At 37.9% G+C, this 20,383-nt stretch overlaps 1 protein-coding gene across 1 annotated transcript; it reads right to left on the reverse strand.

Moving 5' to 3' along the window:
* Positions 1-12,992: 12,992 nt before the first annotated feature.
* LOC131016616 (serine/threonine-protein kinase ATG1c-like) lies at positions 12,993-19,702 on the reverse strand. Its single transcript, XM_057945321.1, has 13 exons — positions 19,119-19,702; positions 18,271-18,391; positions 18,101-18,159; positions 17,676-17,740; positions 16,774-16,867; positions 16,616-16,696; positions 16,393-16,501; positions 16,053-16,125; positions 15,612-15,970; positions 15,168-15,514; positions 14,104-14,395; positions 13,902-13,972; positions 12,993-13,536 (listed from the first exon to the last, which is right to left on the reverse strand). The coding sequence occupies exons 1-13, from the start codon at positions 19,359-19,361 to the stop codon at positions 13,291-13,293; spliced, it is 2,160 nt and encodes a 719-aa protein (XP_057801304.1). The 5' UTR covers positions 19,362-19,702; the 3' UTR covers positions 12,993-13,290.
* Between the last annotated feature and the right edge of the window lie 681 nt (positions 19,703-20,383).

A 20,383-nucleotide genomic window follows, 5' to 3' on the forward strand; every position in this document is an offset into this window, starting at 1 on the left:
AACTCCCTTTAATCCAGAACACATTATTCCCTTTCCAAGACATCACCATGGCACAAGTGGTTATCTTTCAACAACAACAGATTATGGATCTTTAACGTCAACTTGATGAGCGAACGAAGAAAGCAACACAGCATGTGCATAGGCTTCTCAACATCAATTTTTTTGTGAATCAAATGCATCGACGCGAAAGGTGAAAGACTCTTCTCAAGTCGTCAAATCAAAGCCATAAAGAATATGGTAGAAAACACTCGAGAAGGATTATTGAAACTAACTGGAGATACCGCTTTAGCAATTGTTGGTTTTCCCTCTCTCCTTGACAAAGTTGAGAGATTGGAAAAACTTCGTGTAGAAGCCAACTAGAAACTCAATATTAAATATTTGGAGCTTACTGCAGCCATCGACAAACTAAAAGACAAAATTATCACCTGTGTCAGCTGGACTGAAGTACAGACCATGATGAAGGCGTAACTGGAACGTTTTGCTTCCGAGAAGACTCAGCCTCTCAAGGAGAAAGTCCGAGCTCTAAAACTCAAAATTGTTGAAATGCAACATGTGGCTGACTTCACTGTTGCAAGCAATTTGAGAAAGACTGTCGCAACCCTCCAACAATAAATGGCAATTCTTTTTGATAATGCCAAAAAGGGGGAATGAATAAAGATGCAAGGAGAAGGAGTAAACAAGGGGGAAGGAAGTCAACTAAAAATACAAGCTCCTCCTGCAAGATCAATTGTGGATACAAAGGAAGAAAAATGAAAAGCTGCAGTTACTGAACCTCCCACAACCCAGTCAACTGAAAGACAGAAGAGGCCTTTGACTGAAGAAGAGAAAGAGAGTGACTCCAGGACCAAAAAGCAGATGAAAGTGATTGATGCTCCTGCCACTAATATCCCTCGAGTTTTTATCTCACTAAAATCAACTCAGAAGCTGGACAACTACTACAATGAAGGTCTCCTGATTTTTCATGCAAAGAAGTTCGAACGCAGTGACTCTTGGATACCAGAGGACTTAAACGACTGGTGGGAAGCCCTGAAGGAGATTTACACCAAATGGGTCAAGTTTGCAAACATCAATCAGGAATCTGACAACCAAGAGCTGGCATGGAAATAGTTTCTTAACTACTGGCCAGAAAGACCACAGATCGAAAGGTTAGTTCAAGCTGTAAAGAATAATGGTAAACTCCCAATGATTTCTCTGCTAAGAGAGGTATCTCCCCCTCGATCCAAAGGATTGGTCAATCAAGAAATCATCAAAATCTACAAGATCTGGAAATTCAATCCTACTGAACATCAACAAGGCATCAACCATGTCACACTAACTGTGTTCAGGATCTACGGTCAGAAGCCCTAGCTAAATCTCTTGATGTGTTCATCCTGTATCGAGTTTCGGTCTATGTACTCTACTGATGTCTCATCAGTTCCTTAAGCAATGAATTCCTCATGCCTTTTGATCCCATCCTGATGACAATCCCTTGTTGTCCTGGCTCCGATTTATTTCTGTGACTTATGATCTTCCTTTAACTACTGTTTTGTTCTGATCAGTTTTATTTTTCAGTCGGTTCCTCTAACCACAATTTTGATAGGATTTTTTGCTTAGGGGGAATTTCTTCACCCTGTCTAGAATTCTTCTACTTTGTCGTCGCTTGCTTTAGGTCTACTTGTAAGGTTTTGGCATCATCAAAAAGGGGAAAATTGTTGGGACACAAAAAGATATTCAACCTCCGAGTTTTGATGATCCCAAAACTATTAGAAAGCTTCTCTTATTTGTATTTCTCTTATGGACTTAAGTCATGTTTTAGTCCTCACTAGACTATACTGAAGCGGCAAAGACTAAAGACCTTTTCTAAAGATTGAAGACTGAAGACAGTATAACTGAAGCGTATTAAACTGGACTACAGAAGGACGCATCCTGACTAAAAACCATTAGTCACCAGTCAGAGATACTCATGCAATACATGTCATCATCGAACTGAAGTTTAAATCAAGCACCAGTCAACATTTTGCATCGGACTGAAGTAAAGAGTATCAGACACGCTGATGCAGCCCGAACAGAGCCAAGCTCACGCCAGAACAGAGCTAAGTTCACCAGAGCTAAACGCGCTAGGACATAGCGTGTTGTTTGAATGGACCGGCAAGATTCAGACCCTTACCGGCGAGGTTCATATCATTTGGTATTATTGGTCCGGGTATAAGTGTTCTTGGGTTTCTCATCGTTCCGTGATTTTGTTTCTGTATTTTTCCGTCTTTCATATTGCCGCGTTTTAGCATTTGAACGTGTGTTGCATTTTCTATCCGTAATTATTTTATGTTCTAGGGTTCGGCATTACCATAATTCTGCCGTGTTTTCCATTTATAATTTTAGGGTTTTGTCTTTTCTGTTTGGGTCTTTACGTTCTTGAGAGAGTATGAGTGTGAGTTCAGCAAATCAAGGCACTCCGACAGTTCTTGATGGTTGCAATCGAGATAAGAAGTGTTTTAAGTGTCAGGGATTCGGATCCAATGAGAGCGAGCAGTAGGAGAATCTCTTTCACACGAGATGTTTTGTCCACGACAAGGTGTGCAGTGTTATCATTGATGGAGAGAGTTGCACGAATGTGGCAAGTAAGTACATGGTAGAGAAATTGGGGCTGACCGAAGTGAAACACCCCAAGCCATATCGTTTGCAATGGCTGAATGAGACCGGCGTCGTCGAGGTTACCAAGCAAGTGAAAGTGCCTTTTCGCCTTGGGAGGTATGAAGACGAGGTTTTGTGCAATGTTATTCCCATGCAGGCGACCCACATTTTGTTGGGTAGACCGTGGCAGGTTGATAGACGAGCTACTCATGATGAAGTCACCAATAAGTACTCCTTCGCGTACAAGCAAAAGAAGGTGGCACTTGTTTCCCTTAATCCTAAACAAATTTATGATGATCACGTGCAACTGCAGCAACGGCACAAGGAGGCGGATAAGGTGAAGTCTACGGAGCAGCCGGTAGAGAAAAAGGAGATGCAGGTTGAGGTGGAAATTGATAGAGAGGTTGTTGCTATCAAAGATGAGGAGACCGATCCCGATATGCCAAAATTGGAGGAGACCGACGAAGAAGTGGCAGTTGTGGTGGAAGTCGATAGAGAGGTTGTTGCTGTCCAAGATGAGAAGTCACATCTTACTTGCTGAAATTGAAGGAATCACGTGAGAAAGTGCGTGAGGACTCTACTCCATCTATTTTGGAAGCAAGCTAAGGTGAGGAATAAGGAGCAGCCGGTGGAGAAAGAGGAGGAATTTAATGATGTTGTTTCTGATAATACCAAGCTGCTGCAATTAGAGAAGGTGCCGTTTCCAATCGACAAGTATGAAAGGGAAATCTTTTGTGTTGAAGCGCCGATGCATCTGGTTTTTAATCCCGAAAAGACGAAGGATGGACACGAGAGAAAAGCTATGGTCCAACAATCGTTTCTTACAGCAAACGAAGATTTGGTTTTTGATCCAGGCATTTGCATTGACGACTTGGATTTGAGAACAAATCCTCTTCAAGAAAAGGGGAATGATGCAGCCCGAACAGAGCCAAGCTCGCGCCAGAACAGAGCTAAGTTCACCAGAGCTTAACGCGCCAGGTAGGGCTGTCAAAATGGGCTGAAAATGGCCCGGCCCGATGGGCCCGCCCGTAGTTTTGTCCGGGCTGGGCTAGGATTTCCAAGGCCCAAAAAAACCGGGCCTCCCTGGCCCGACCCATGCTGCCCGTCGGGTCAGGCGGCCTGCGGGCCAAAAAGCCCGCCGGGCTTTCGTGCCTAAATCGGCCCGTCAGCATAGAAGGTGAAAATTTCAAAAATTTATATTTCCTCCCAAATCCCAATCGGCCAATCCCAATGGATCCAACCCAATCTAAGTCCATTTCTTCAATTGACGACAATGATGAGTCGAAGTCTAACTTAGGATTTAAATTAGCAATCAACAATCAATATTAAATTATTTTTACTTGGAAGATTTATTTATTTTTGATTATTTTTTGTGGTTGTTATTTGATTCCAGTTGATTTGATTACTGTATTAATTAATTTGTGAATAGATCGTTTTTAGTTTTTGTTGTTTTTGCAATTAGTTTTTATTTTTTACTTGTATTCATATTGTTTACATTTAGTTTTAGTCATATTTGTTTACATTTAATTTTAGTCAATTACGTAATTTAGATGTAGATTGTTTAAGGCCCTTTTTGTTTCATCGAATTTGTCTTCAATTTTTTTCTTTAAATTTGATTTAATTTATTAATTTTTGGAACTAATTTATATATATATATATATATATATATGTATTATTAATTTATCAATTTTTGGCCCGTTTTGGCCCGACCCGCCCAGCGGCCTGTATAGGGCCGGGCTGGGCTTCGTTGTTTGAGGCCCACTGAAATTTTGGGCCGGCCTAAAAATTTCCTAGGCCCGCTGGGTTGGGCCGGCTCAGCCCGGCCCGCAAGGTTTGACAGCCCTAGCGCCAGGACAGAGCCAAGCTCGCTAGAGCAGAAGTCGTTCTGCCAGAGCAGAGCAGAACAGATTGCCAGAGCAGAGCAGAATGGAATGCAGAGCAGAGCAGAGAAGAATTCCAGAGCAGAGCAAACTTCCAGGATGCCAGAGCAGAGCAAACGGTCCAGAGCAGAGCGGGCGTCCAGAGCAGAGTGGACTTCCAGAGCGGAGCGGATCTCCAGAGCAGAGCAGAGCAGAACCAGCTTCCAGAGCAGAGCTAAGTTCCCGAGCTGACTAAAGTCCAGAGTAGACCAAAGTCCGGAGCTGACTGAAGTCCAGAGCAGAGCTGGCGTCCAGAATAGAGTAGGCTAAATTCCAGGGCTGATGTTTCCAGAGCTGGCGTTCTCGCCAGAGTTGAGCAAACCTCGCCGAACAAGTTTTCTTTAAGTTTTAGGGTTTTAAGTTTCCTTGTTTTACGTTTGTTTCCTTCGTTAGATTAGGGTTTGGTTTTGCCTATATATAAGGCTGATACATGTTGAACAAATTTCAACCTATCTTTTATCAATCTAATTTGTGAGTTAACCTCTCTTGAGAACTTCGAGTTCTTCTTGATTTTTGCCAAAGGCAAATTCAATTTATCGACGTGACGGAGAGTTCATCCAACCCTCGTCGGGTGTCATTTATCGTCCCCGAGTGGCTGCATCAACTAGACGTTAGGGTTTAGGGATTCATTCGCCTAGATCATTTCGTGGGTTAGATTCAGATATTTTGGGATATTCCATCTTTTTATCGTTCCTTTTATTTACCTTTCGTTTATCAATTCTTCCGCATAGCGTGTTGTTGAACGGACCGGCGAGATTCAGACCCTTACGGGCGAGGTTCATATCACACACCGCATTAAATACTTCTGCAATAGCATTAAATGCCGAGGATTTGAAGATCGTCCTTGCAAGTACCAGAACTTCCCTTTACGTGTAAAGATGCAGAAGCACCATACTCCAAGGACAAGACAATTCAAATATTTTTTTTTTGAAGAGAAAACCACGGAAAAGTCTTATTTCAAATCACGATGAACAATATCTGTAAGCCAGGCGGGGAAACCTTGCTTCCAGATCATTACACCATCAGACCAAGCAGCGAAATTCGCTAGACTATAAGCGGCTCTATTCGCCTCACGGCGAACATGCCGAAAATCCACAACAATCCTATCTTTAGCAGCCACAAAAGCCTCAAACAACTCATCACTTAAAGAATCCATACCCTTATAGTCTTCATGGACCACGTCAATAGCCAACATAGAATCAGAATAAAGCACAATCGGACCAAGATCTTGTTCAAGGCAAAAGCCAATACCCAGCAGCATGGCCTGTAGCTCCCCTATCAAAATGGTCTCAGTTCTCCCTACACGATGCGCCGCTGCAGCAATCAACGAGCCTGTCCAATCGCGCACCAGGAACCCAACACCAGCAGCTCCATTAACATCGTGGAAGGAGAAGTCAACATCTAGGCGAAGAAGACCGCGGCGAGGAGGAATCCAACGACCGTCTCCCTCCCTCGGCAGCAACCGGTGACTGCCATTAATCTGCAGCTTGGCTTTCTGGAACGCCTCCAGGTAATGTTCTCCCCTGGACAGATCATCAAAACAAGGAGAAGAAGCTGTCCCATGCTTGGCAGCACACAACCAACGCCAAGTACTCCAAAGTCCCACACAAAAGGGCTCGAAAGTTGCAATGTTAAAGGTTTCAAAGAACAGTCTGCAAATCTCTTCTAGCGGCAAGCCCTTGCACTTCTTAAGGAGAGACCACCATGGTGACTTCTTCCACGAATCTATCACCCTCTCACAAAACAAGAGACAGTGAACCGTCGACCCCCAATCTCGATTACACCAAGAACACACCTCAGTGGTAGGGATATGATGACGAGCTAAGTTGGAATCAGTAGCAATAAGATTTTTAGTAGCTCTCCAAATAAAAATCTTAACTTTAGGAGGTATGTTAGTTGACCAAATCAGGCTGCACCAACTCTTTTGCTCCTCTGACGTAGTCGCTGGATGCGGAGAGTAAAAATCAGTGGCAAAAAGGTATCTCGAATTAACCGAGAATCGTCCCTTCTCGTCGTGGATCCAAAACCAATCATCAGCCATCCCTAGTCTCGATAGTGGAATTGTTTTAATAGCGCGCGCTTCGAAAGGGAGAAAAGCAGCCTCAAGTTTAGTTTTATCCCACGAGCTGCCAACCATGAAATCCTTAACCAAAATATCATTCTAAGCCCCATCCGAACATGCAGCAATCCCACTGCCCGCCACAGGAATCCAAGGATCGTGAAAAGCTTTGATGGAATTCCCATTTCCAACACACCACCGCAAGCCACCGTTGAATAAATCACGCCCCCAAGTAATAGATCTCCAAGAATACGAAGCGTTGGACGAAGGTTGCGCATTAAGAAAATCCCCATCCTTATAATACCGCCCTCTCAAAACTCTCGCCACCAGCGAGTTAGGAAACTTTAACAGCCGCCAATCTTGCTTTGCTAACAAAGATTGATTAAAAACACCTAATCTTCGGAAGCCCAAGCCCCCTTTAGATTTTTTCAAACATAATTTCTCCCATGACGCCCAATGCATTTGCTTTCCAAAATCTGTTTCTCCCTACCAGAAATTTGAACACGCCCGCTCAATGTCCGCACAAACCGCCATTGGAACTTTGAAACAGCTCATAGTATACGTTGGGATGTCCGCACAATTCAAATATTTGCTACAAAGAGTATTTGAAGATTGTCACCTCAGCCCAAGAAGTGACATTCTCTCATAACGGTAGAAATCCTGAAGACCATCTCTCCACTGGATCTATTCAAGACTTCGCCTATAAATAGAGTTTGAGGAACGCCTGCAATCTTCACCGATTCAAGACATACGCTGAAGTTCTGTCAAAATAACAAGCCAGCCCTTTCTTAGATATAACCTTGAATCGAAGAAGAGAGTACTCAACCATTGTAAAATCAGTCAAGTTGATTATATAAACTCTCTTTAGAAATCAAGGCAACCTCTGTTTTATTTTAAGCCTAGAATGGATTACTTGAGAGCCTGTTCTTAGTAGTCTTAGTTGGAAGAGTTTTAATCCCCTTTTCAACTTAGCGAAAAGAGTGTTTGAGTAGGTTCCTTGGCACCCGCAAGCCAATAGGAAGTTCAGACCAGGGTTCTGACTCCAGAGATCTTAGCCAAGCGCTAATAGGGCACGAATGTGTCTAACCGTGTTAAGAGTGAGCGAGAAATCCAACCCAGGGTGTTGGTGGGTTTGTTGTGCACCTTTAAGCATTAGCCAGAGTATTTGTCAGACTAATCATCTGGCCGTGGATTAGGAACGTTGCTTTCGAACCACGTAAAAATTCTTGTGTTCTTTATATGCTTTCAGTTTTTCCCTACCTGCGCTAAATCTGTTTTCTACTAAACTGGATTAACTGAAAAGTATAACTAAGGATTTTATTAAGGATTTTATTAGTGACAAACCTTTTCAAATGGCTATTGGCGTTTAGTTTAATTTTTCGCTGCCGAGTTATAAGTCTTACCAACCATTTAACTGATAGTCAGTGAGATCAATAACTCTACTCTGTCTTACAAACTTTAGGCTGAAGCCTTAAGTGGATATCAGTTAAGCACAGTGCTTAACTGATGTCATTTTACTGAATACACTTCAGTATCAGTCTTCGACCATCTTTCTAACTGAAATTTGGTTAGTTTGTTTTACGCCGCAAAAATTGCCTACAGGTGTATTCTCCCCCCTCCCCCACTATACACCTGTTCAGTCAACCCTCCGGGACCCCAACATATATATATATATATATATATATATATATATATAGGGTGCGGTTCTCGAGAGAACTACATTATTTGTGAGAACATGAGAACCATCAAATCTAATGCATCCACTATAAAAATTAATACATTCGCTATTAAAATTAATGCATTAAAAAAAATATTGCTCCTTCAGGATTCGAACCCAGGATCTGCATTCATCCAACAAGATGAGGCATCCACCGTAGATCTTGATGATCGAATGATTGAAAATGATTCTCCGTTGTTCTTTTATTTAGTGGTTCTTTTTTTAACCTCTTCCTAACAAATCTTAGCCATTGATCTTATCTAATCTAACGGTCAGCATTTATTCACGCCATGTTCAACGGATTTTTATGTTGAACATATACAGGGTCGAATCCCACAACCCCCAAAAAATCAGAATTTATTCTCGCCATGTTCAACGGATTTGATGAACGTTCAACGAAATTATTGATATGTTCAACGGATTTGACGAACGTTCATCAAATCCGTTGAACATGATGTGAATAAATGTTGCTTTTTTGGGGGTTGTGGGATTCGACCTATATATGTTCACCAAAAAAAATTCGTTGAACATGGCGTGAATAAATGGTGACTGTTAGATTAGATAAAATCAACGGCTGAGATTTGGTCTCTGTTATTTGAATATTTAGTGGTCTCCATTGAACTCTTCCTTATATATATATATATATATATATATATATATATATATATATATATGGGTGGGCTAGAATAAAAACACTCTTAAGTGTATAAAATATAAACGTTTCTTAATGTACGAATTTTATCTAGAACACGTATGAATTTATCCAACAGAGTTACGAATTGCGAAAAATAAATTTTTGTTACCTTTGGGATTCGAACTCAGGACCACGAATTCATCCAACAGGGTTACGAATCAACCGTAGATCTTGATTATCTAAGGGCTGAAAATCATTTATATTTTATACACTTAAGAGTGTTTTTATTCTAGCCCTCCCCTATATATATATATATATATATATATATATATATATATATACAGGGAGAGGTTCAAGAAAGAACCATTAAATAAAAGAAGAACGGAGAACCATTTTCAGCCATTCGATCATCAAGATCTACGGTGGATGTATCATCTTGTTGGATGAATGCAGATCCTGAGTTCAAATCCTGAAGGGAGCAATTTTTTTTATTTTTTTGAGTGCATTAATTTTAACAGCGAATGCATGAATTTTTACAGTAGATGCATTGGATTTGATGGTTCTCACGTTCTCACAAATAATGTAGTTCTCTCTAGAACCACACCATATATATATATATATATATTGGGAGAGGTTTAAATGAGAACGAAGAACCATTCTCAACTCTTGGATAATAAAAAATCTACGGTGAATGCATCATCTTGATGAATGAAGGTATCACTTGGGTTCGAATCTTGGAGGGACCAATTTTTTTTTTTCGAATACAGTTAATGCAGTAATTTTACACACCAATGCACTGTTGCATAAGTTAATGAACCATGCATATTGCACAATAGAACGATGCATATTATAAACCTGAACCATTCATCTTGTGTCAATGAATCCTACAACATGCATGATTCATTAACACAATATGAAGGGTTCATTAGCATATGCGTGATTCAATTTTATAATATGCATTGTTTGTTGTACAATATTTCTATCAAACGTTATGCATATTTGTGTTTACCTTTATTCATATTTGTATTCAACTATATACATAACTATGGCAGCGACGAGCAGCAACGAGAGACATCAGAAGGGTCGTATATTGATATTTATCATACATATTTCTATCCAACGTTATGCACATTTGTGTTCAATTGTATCATATGCATAATTTTGACAACGACCGTGCCAAAAAAAATGAATTTTTGACAAAAATATTTTTTATTTTTTTTTTATTTTCAAAAATTTTATTCCTATTTTACCCCCTGTGTATTTTGCTTCGAAAACCCTTTGAAATAATATGCCACATGTCACGCTCCTAGAGGGTCACATACACACATTGTGTGTTCCAAATTTGAATTTATATACTACCTAAGGAAATAGATAGGGATGTCGATCGGGTCAGCCCACTCGGTTTCGGGTCAGCCCATTCGGTTTCGGGTTATTTTCGATTCGGGCTAGTCGGTTTTTTTATTTTTCGGGCTAAAAATTTTCGACCCTAACCCTAACTCACTCAGTTTCGAGCTAGCCCGTTCGGGCCGCAAGTTTTACGATTTTTTATATGTTTATTTTTTGTATAGATAATCATATTCTTGTAATAAAATTAGAGTAAAATTTTGGAATAGCCAAAATGGATCATAAAACACAAATTATGGCCACTCATTGAAAAAACATAAATTTTGGCCATTTTTATAGCTTTGGGACGTTTTTGCCCTTAATTGGGTGGACTGGGTAGGGTCAGGAGCGCGGGTCGCGTGCCGGGTAGGATCAGGCACGCGGGTCGGGTTAGGCACTTATGGCACTAATAGTGCCATAAGTGCCAACGAAATTTTTTTTTAACTCCCCCTGCCCTGTCTACCCCCCAGACCCCCGACCCCACCCACCCCCAAGCCAAAAACAAAAAAAAAAATTACTCCCCCTAGATAAAAATAAATTAAATTTTACTTTTGTTATTTTATTTTATGGCACTAATAGTGCCATAAATGCCAACGAAAATCCAAAATAAAATAAAATAAAATTGTCTTTTTAGCACTTATGACATTATTAGTGCCATAAGTGCCAAACATGCAGAACAAATATAGAAACAACAGCATCATCTAAACCTTAAATTGAACATTTAAACCCTAAATGGATAATCTAAACCCTAAATGGAATATCTAAACCCTTGGGGAAGTGTTTAAAAAGTTCCTTTTGACTTGGGGGTGGGTGGGGTCGGGGGTCTGGGGGGGTAGACAGGGCAGGGGGAGTAAAAAAAAATTTCGTTGGCACTTATGGCACTAATAGTGCCATAAGTGCCTAACCCGGCCCGCGTGCCTGATCCTACCCGGCACGCGACCCGCACTCCTGACCCTACCCAGTCCGCCCAATTAGGGGTATATTAGGCATATTGCCTAATTAATGGTCATAATTTGTGTTTTTTCAATTAGTGGCCAAATATTGTGTTTGCATGTTCAATGTGGTCATTTGACACCATTGTTTCATAAAATTATGTCGTATTTTTTAAATCAAGACATTTCACTTTATTTTAGATACAAAAAATAGTGTTATTTTAACATAAGTTTACATAATATCTAACTTTAATTTCATTTCTGACAAAAAAAATGTATATAGATTTAACATAAATGACTATCTTTCTTTTACTTTTATATCATAGATGTTTGTTATTAACCGTTGCAAAAAATCAAAACATATTCTACAAGCTTCAAAGTGTTATTATCGAATTAAAAAGTAAAGTATTAAAGTTTAAAAATCAATTATTAAGAATATGTTCGGTTAATCGGGCCAACCCTATCGGGCTCGGGCTATTTTCGGTTCGGGCCATTCGGGCTAAAAAATTTCAGCCCTAACCCACTTTTTTTATCGGTCTATTCGGGTCGAGCCGTCGGTTTCAGGCTTTTTTGACATCCCTAGAAATAGATTCTATATGATCCATTTCCTATATACTCCATCCGCCCACAAAAATTAGTCCATTTCCATTTTTGAAAACTATCTATCACATGGTGGGCCCTATTCTCCATTCACAATACAATTAATTATCATTATAAACACTACTATTTAGATGTGACACTTTCTTCACTCACAATACAATAATAATTTTTATTAAAATTTGGGTCGTCCACCTTTAAGACTATATTTGGTGGACGGAGGGAGTATATATATATGGAGTATATAACAAGGGTGAGATTATAATGAGAATTATAATTTTTGTAAGAATGTAAGAATCATTAAAATTACTACATTTGCTGTAAAAATTAATACATCCACTATTAAATTTATTGTATTCCAAAAAAATAAAAAATTTGCTCCCTTTAAAATTCAAATCCAAGTACTGCATTTATTCATCAAGATAATGCGCTCATCATATATGGATCTTAATGATCGAAATGTTAAAAATGATCTCCGTTTTTATTTTATTTAATACTACCTCCGTCCACAATTTAAAACTCTACTTGCTCTTAATTTTTTGCCCACAAATTAAAACTCTATCATGCTTTTTGTACTTTCTTACTCTTTTTTTTTCTATATTTACTATCATTTGCCACCTTAAAACACATTTATCATTTTTATATTCTATATTTACTACGCTTTATTATTAGTGGACCCACTCACAACACCTTTATCACTTTATCATTTTTATATTCTATATTTACTACGCTTTATTATTAGTGGACCCACTCACAACACCTTTATCACTTTAGTCAATTATATTTATCACTTTAGTCAACTACCCTTATATTTTATCCACGTCATCTTTTTCAGTTTTTTTAGTCTCCGTTTCCACACCAAAATGGAGCTTTAAATTGTGGACGAAGGGAGTAGTTATTACTTGAATCTCTCCTTATACAACAGTGAAGAGTGTTATATTTTGAAATAATTACTGCTCAAAATCTCATATTTTTATGAGCTCTGGATTTGGTTGTATTAATTAAAGCTCCAATCGTATCGATAAACAAATCAAACTCAAAATAGAAAATTAAAATTAAATTCAAATGCAAATAGTATGTTGGGCCCCGCTCTCCACGAAGCCAAAAGTAAAAGGAAGAAAAGAAACATAATAAACAGATATTAAAAAAGTATATAATTCATCATTCAATTAAACGCATTAATCACAGGGAGAGGCAATTCAAATGCATAAACGTATCATTCAATTTGAGAGAGCAATTTATCATACAAGACCTCACCTATAAACGCATTAATCACAGGGAGAGGCAATTCAACTTCAACTTCTTTCTTTCTTTTTCTTTTTTTCCTTTTTTTTCCTTTTTTTGGGTTCAAATTAATAAAACTCGTTTTTCGTAGATAAAGATATATATATATATATATGTACATAACATGGAAGAAAACGTGTGTGATTTACCAGTTGTCATGAAGGGCAGGGCCGACCATCGTCAGAAGCCTTGAAGAGAGCCATTCTCTGAGACTGTGAGATGCTTTGCCTGTTATTGAGAACGTCGATGTAATTCTTGATACGGTACCTATCTGAGCTCGTGAGGGAAAATGGAGGATTCAGGATGAGACAAGGTGCTTCAACAAGTAGAAACTGTAGCAGACGAGCCGCCTTGGAATAGGAAACCACGGCGTTTCCTATGTCACCCATGTATTCGTCAACCTAGAAACAGAGCATCGTAAAACCAAATCCATTTAATTGATGCTTTTCAACACTAATTCTTGATTTAGGCCTAGGATAGAGCTGTAGTAGCAGAAAGAACGTATGTATAAATGAGTTTTATACCGTGGTAAGCCAGAACAAGAAATAGTGTCAATTTTGCAGCATGCGGTTAGTTAAACTCTCATTTAAATAAGCCAAACCAGAAGTTGGATTGATTTATGACAGCATGTTCTGATTTAGGAAAAGTAGCAATTTTCTTATGAAACTTGAACGATGCATCAATAATATATATATATATACATATATATATCAAATAAAAAATACTTGAACGACGCAACAATATTAATGAATTAACGAGTACTTACTGCTCCTCGTCTGCCTAATGCAAGGGCAGACTGATATATGAGCTCCATAGCATCTGGCATCTCCATATTTCCTGAAATGAAGAAGCTTGCCTAAGTGAGATTAAATAAATCCCGGACAAATGGAGTTCCTTAAGCCCAAATCATATTGAGAAAAAGGATAAACAAGATTGTAGGTTCTCAAAGACAATTAAACAAACCATACCAGGCTCTATCACTTTAGCAAGCTCTTCGGCATTCCCAACTTCATGAAGAAATGCTCTCTCAATCAGTGAAGAGATATCGTGAAGCTCTAGATTGTTAGCAACATCAAGACATTCTTGGGCATCCGGACTATGTCGAATGTTAGGGACTTCTCTCAATCTTGTAGCATCTTGGGACGAACTTCCTTCAGTAGCTGATGCGGCATAAGTGTGACAAATATCCAGTGCTTGCTTCCATATAGCAAGAATTACAAGCTGGATAGAAAATGCCTCAAGTTGCTTTCCCCCGTCGGCCTAGTAAATTACAACAATTAACATCAAGTGACACCATGATAATTTTATTTTATTTTTTTGATAAAATGAACAAATAAATTTAAAGATCACGTGAAAAGATCCCTTTGGCCTTAGGCATTAACCACTCTACCACTAGACCAAAAAGAAAAAAGCGACACCATGATTGTAAGCTAAGACGACGTCAAAGAAGATATGAATGGGAAATTCTCCAAATTCATGAGGGTGTGGACCAGATTCAGGCTATGTTTTAGTACTGTTAGAATTAAATGTTATGTATATATATATATATATATATATATATATATATATATATATATGTATATATATATATATATGTATATAGTAAAAATAAAAAAATAAAAATAAAATCTTAGGACAATATAAATAACATCATAGACCATTTTCAGATTGAATATATAATTCTGTGAGTACAAAACCACCCCATTCATTTTCTCAATACCCCATTTTTCCCAATCAACCACCAATTTTTCTCCCATTTTCTTATTCTGTCTCGTGATAAATATCATGTCACATATAAACAGCCAATTCTCTTACATCATTCAGAGCTATTATAAAAAATGTATTGATGAATGATACCTATACATCTTCAAAGGTGAACGTCATTTCCTAAAATGAAATGCAATGATTTATAATCACAAATCCAGTAGAGGGGCGGGCGGAACACAAACAAGAATCACAAGCCAAGGTTATCAAGGCAACCATCAGCAGGTTTCCTTAGTAATATCTGTCATAGCAAAATGCTGCAAGTTACCTTTTCGGTCACTAATTCAGTTATTGAAGACGCACAGCACTGCAATGACTTGATTCGTGTCATGCAGTCACTTGATGGCTGTTCCATGTCCATTGATCCTTGTGAAGTCCTAGGAGTGGAGATGTTACTTCCTAAATTCCCAGTGTCATCAACACTACAAGTTGCTCCACCTCTAATTGACATTGGACAACTTGTTTTGTTCATTTTTCCAGAAGCAAGAGGCAGATCGCCAGTTTTAGAGGGGAAATGTCCTTGCTTAGAAGCACGTCCTCCTGAAGAAGATAAGTCTAGCGGAGGACCTGACACAATCACATAATCCTGGTCGATTGACTCCAGTGAATCCATAACTGCAAATTTGGGGCAAAGAAAAATAATACCCAAGCAAAAGATCAGCAGCAGATGCTCTATATACTGAGAAAAGGAAGCAATTTGACAAATACACACCTTTCTGATGACTTTCAAGTGTTCCAAGTTCATTCCTTTTAAGTGATTCTTTCAAGTTTCCTTCTGAAAGTTGACGACTGCCAAGATTGGATCCTGTAATTTTTGTTTTGCGTGGGCTACTATTGTTCTTGGAAGAACCTGTTCTGTTCGCCAGATTTAAATAATCCCTCTGCTCAAATTTTGAATCAAGAGAAAATCCATACATGGATCTCATGGTTGACCTCTTAGGAGATGGACTGCCAACAGGCACACTGGAATCATCATCTAGACTGAATGGTAAGCAATCTTCTTGAGAACTTTCTTCTGTATTCCTCCCAGAAAGAGGAAAATCATCTAAGTCTCTCCGTGATTGCCTAGTACTGAGTACAACAAAGAAGTGCCCCTTTTCAGACCTATAAAGCTTGTATTCTCAAGATATTGTAAACTTCTGGCAGCACTTACCTGAAGGAATCAATTGACTGCCTGTTAGAGAGATACGGATGGTTGAAAAATTCTTCAAATGTCAAACGCTCAACTGTCAAGGAACTCATTAACCAGTCAGATTTGTGAATAAAAGGGAGTAAAAAGGAACTATAAAACCCCAACATTAGATAAGCTAATGTCCAATGCAAACCACACAAGGTTATGAATATATCATTCGTCATTCATATCAGACTAATCATGGAAGAATTGAGATTCTGAAATCTGAAATCAGCTAACAAAGAAAATTTTCAGGTAAAAGCTAAAAATGTGAAAGAGCCTAGCATGTTTAGCATATTGGAGTACAAAACATGATGATTACCTGGATTACGCCGAAGCAGTTTCGTACACAAATCTATGCAGTGTGGGTTCAAATTCTTGGCCTCTGGTGGAAATTGCAAATCGTTTGACTTTATGATGTTCTGTAGCAGCTGCAAAATGAATCATTGTATTGGTTTAGTAGTCAAATAGGTTCTTTTTGGTTAGCAAAACTAGCTTCAGCAAAGAAAAGAAAAAACATCCTTGAAGAGATAAGATGAAGACACCTGTATCTGATTACATCCCGTGAATGGGGTTTTCCCTGTGACAAGTTGGAAAAGAATGGCACCGACGCTCCATAGATCTGCCTGTATTACAAGTCCAAAATCAACATAGGAATCATATGGGGAAAGCTGTTTCAGAGTAAATGATAAGTGAATCTCACCTTAGCATCATACTTCTGAAGTTGCATTATTTCTGGAGCCATGTAAAGTGGCGAGCCACACAGAGTTTCTGCAAGGCCTCTCGGCTGTAAAGATCTGTGTAACGCATTAAGTATAGGGAATTTTAGAACTACGTGTATCAATCTTTACATACGATTGTGACTATCTTAGCAAATGCCACGGAATATTTTTATAATCTAGAACCTTTTTCCCACCCATCTTTGATTTAATTTTTACCTTTCCTATTCCACAACATTATATATGCTTAATCCCTTACCAGAAAAGAAATTATATCCTTAACTAATAGAGTATGTTGAATCCACTAGTAACAACTAACAAATAAGCAAGAAAAATATGCTTTAAGCATGTCAAACTACAGAGAATGGGAGAAGCCATCATAAATTGTTGTGTGAATACATGTAGCTTCCAAAGTAAATACTAAATGTTAATATATTACTAAAATACCTAGTTAGAATGGAGTAACATAAAGAACATCAAATTCAAAATCATAGCAATGACACATTAACTATAATGCAATACTCAGTGTTAAGGTACTAGAGCTTGAGAAAATCAAGGCAATGTGTTTCAGGCTCAATCAACGTAAATTAATAATCAAGATTTTAGTTAAGCCCAACAGTTAGTCTACGAATTTCTTCATCAAAGCAAAAGAGACTAGTCATGTTTCCTGAGTAATTGAGGCGCAGAAAATCAGCACCACCAACGGACCTTTGCCTTCAGACTGACATTGTCAGGTCCAAATGGCAAAATGAGAAACCAATCATACAGGCACATATAGGTACGAGATAGAAAGATCGTACTTACACGCACTAGCCCTACCTAGACCAGATCCAAGGTGCAGCTAATGAACTCAAAAGCAATTGTATAACAGAAGGTAGAGCTATACCTTGCAAACCCGAAATCAGCAATCTTCAGGATGCTATTATCAGCATTGGTGGAAAGGAGTAAATTCTGTTTCAGCAATGAGATACATATAAATGGAATATATCAATAACAAAACACCATTTTGCGATGGACATCATGAAATAGCGAGAACACACTTGATTTTGACATTAAGGGAGAGGTAATGACTGCATGTTATCACATTGAACATTAAAATTCACTTGTGTCTATTATAACAATCTATTTTAATTCTCTAATGTAACAATTTCTATTGATCAAGAATAATTAATGGGCTAATGTACTATTGGAAAGTTGAAACAATTTGGGAGAGGTATGGAAAGAGAAGCAAGAAGAAAAATCGTAAAAGAACAACTATGAAAACCAACAAGCTAGAAAAAGCATGAAGATAAGGGTAGCTTTTATGCAAACCTGGGGCTTCAAGTCCCGGTGTATAAGATTGTTTTCACGAAGAACTTTCAGACCCTCCGCTGCAAAAGAATGACATATAACTCGATGAATTATTCTATAAGAGAAACAAAGACAACTAGAGATGAAGAAGAGAAGACACGTAAAAGAGGAAAGAAGAAAAAGCGTGAAACCTAGTTGCTGCATAAAGTGCTTAGCAGTTGCTTCAGACACCTTTCCTTGCCGTTGTTGAATATACATTGAAAGATCGCCCCCTTTGCAGTACTCTAAAACAATGTAGATCTTCCCAGGTTCCTACAGCCATACGATATATTAGCTAAATCTGTGGAAAAAGATAATGTTTCCAGGATCACATCAACCATCACTTTTCCTTCAAAAGAATTCAATAAAGATAACACGCAACGACGGTTTCTTTCCATCCCGTGCAAGAGAAAACAATTCATTTGTTGTTCAGCTGTTACTGAAATCACACAATTAGACAACCTTAAATAGTCACGAGAAAATGTTTACACTGGGAAACTGGAAGGATGGAAGATTAAACACTACAACCCACAATAGCAGCAGCTGCCTTAACCCCTGAAAGCATTTTTTTCCATTTTAGCTGTGATTGGCAATTACAATATCGCATTAGATGTTCCCATTAAATTCTCTCATTTTTTGCTATTCTAGTCCTCATTTTTTACTGCCTTCCAGAAGCATCAAGCTACCCATTCAACACAATAATACAAGCAACAGGCGAAGAGAAGCCAACAACTTAACCACATTATATCCAAATATACTTCATACAATATCCAAACTCCCAATTATACCATAAAAGTAGACATACATACAATTTTTATTTCGTAAGCCGATATCTAACATACGTAAAATCGGACACACAAACTCAACATATCATCATCCCCAACAAAACGAAAACAATCAAACAATCACAATTCATGACAAGCTACCAACTTTCCCACACTCCCAAGCACAATTTCAACAAAAAGCAAACAAGAACAATACAGTAATCAAAGTACCGCACCTCGATCATATCGTGCAATCGGATAATATGCGGGTGATTGATCCTCTTCAGGATGAAAATCTCCGACTTGAGACTCTCCTGCAGCTTCGAATTTAACCGGGCGGTGGCGATCTCCTTGATCGCCACCTCCGTGCCGTGGACGCGGTGGCGCGCGTGCCACACAGTCGAGAAGGAGCCTGCCCCAATCTGCTTCCCCACCACATAATCGCCGACGGCGTAGTACCTCCTCATCGGCTGTGCCATCGGAAACAACAAGCAACTTCAATTATCGATATATATAAGTCAATCAGTAGGGATTGAAGCTGAACTTTCACAGTGATGATTTTGTTGGGGGGTTTTGGGGTTTTCTTTTTCCTTTGTTTTTATTCACTTTTTTTAGGGATGATGAATTGATCATCGAAAAATGGCGGAAATTTGGGAATATTTATGGAGGTTTTTGAATTGGATTGGTTGATTGAATAATGTTTGGTGATAATGAGGGTGTTGGTGTTTGGGTGTGACATGCCTTTCTAATGTACGATATCATATTTTTATGATTGGGATTCATGTCTATATTTTATTTGATCTTCACACACACAATACACAACATATAGTAATAGTAATCTATACTATATTAAAACAGCAGTTTTCAATTTGAAATTGATTTCAAATCAATTTGAAATTGATTTGAATGGCGATTTTGTGATTCCTTCAAAAAATAATGTCATATTATATATACACAAAAAATGGATTAAACTAACTTAAATTAAATTACAACTTACAAATCCCACGTCTAAAAAAATGGAGCATGCACTAAAAACTGCATTTTTTTACGTGCAATGCATTGAGAAACTGCATATGAATTTAAGAAAGCATGCGTCTCAAAAAAAAAAAAACAAATAGATTTGTGCAGCAAAAAAATTGATTTTTAATTTACTTTCTTTAATCTATACTTTAAAAAGTTAAAATTTTTATTTGAAATTGATTTTAAAATTGAGTGATAATTTTTTAGTTATAATAAAATTTAAGGTTTATTTATAAACTATATTTTTTTTTCTTTTCTTTTTTCCCTTTTCTTTATCTTCTTATTATTTATTTATTTTCTTTCTTTCTAAAGTTGTGAAATTTGACTATTTATAAAATATTTAATATTCATATCAAATTAAATATCATGATAAGAGCTTTAATTTTATATATTTTATGTAAATATTTAATTTAAAATATAAAAGTTATATTTATTTAAAGATTAATTTTTTTAAAAAAAAATCTCTCTCCTCACTTATCTT

The sequence above is a fragment of the Salvia miltiorrhiza genome, chromosome 3 (genome assembly GCF_028751815.1).
Source record: "Salvia miltiorrhiza cultivar Shanhuang (shh) chromosome 3, IMPLAD_Smil_shh, whole genome shotgun sequence".
Taxonomy (NCBI): domain Eukaryota; kingdom Viridiplantae; phylum Streptophyta; class Magnoliopsida; order Lamiales; family Lamiaceae; genus Salvia; species Salvia miltiorrhiza.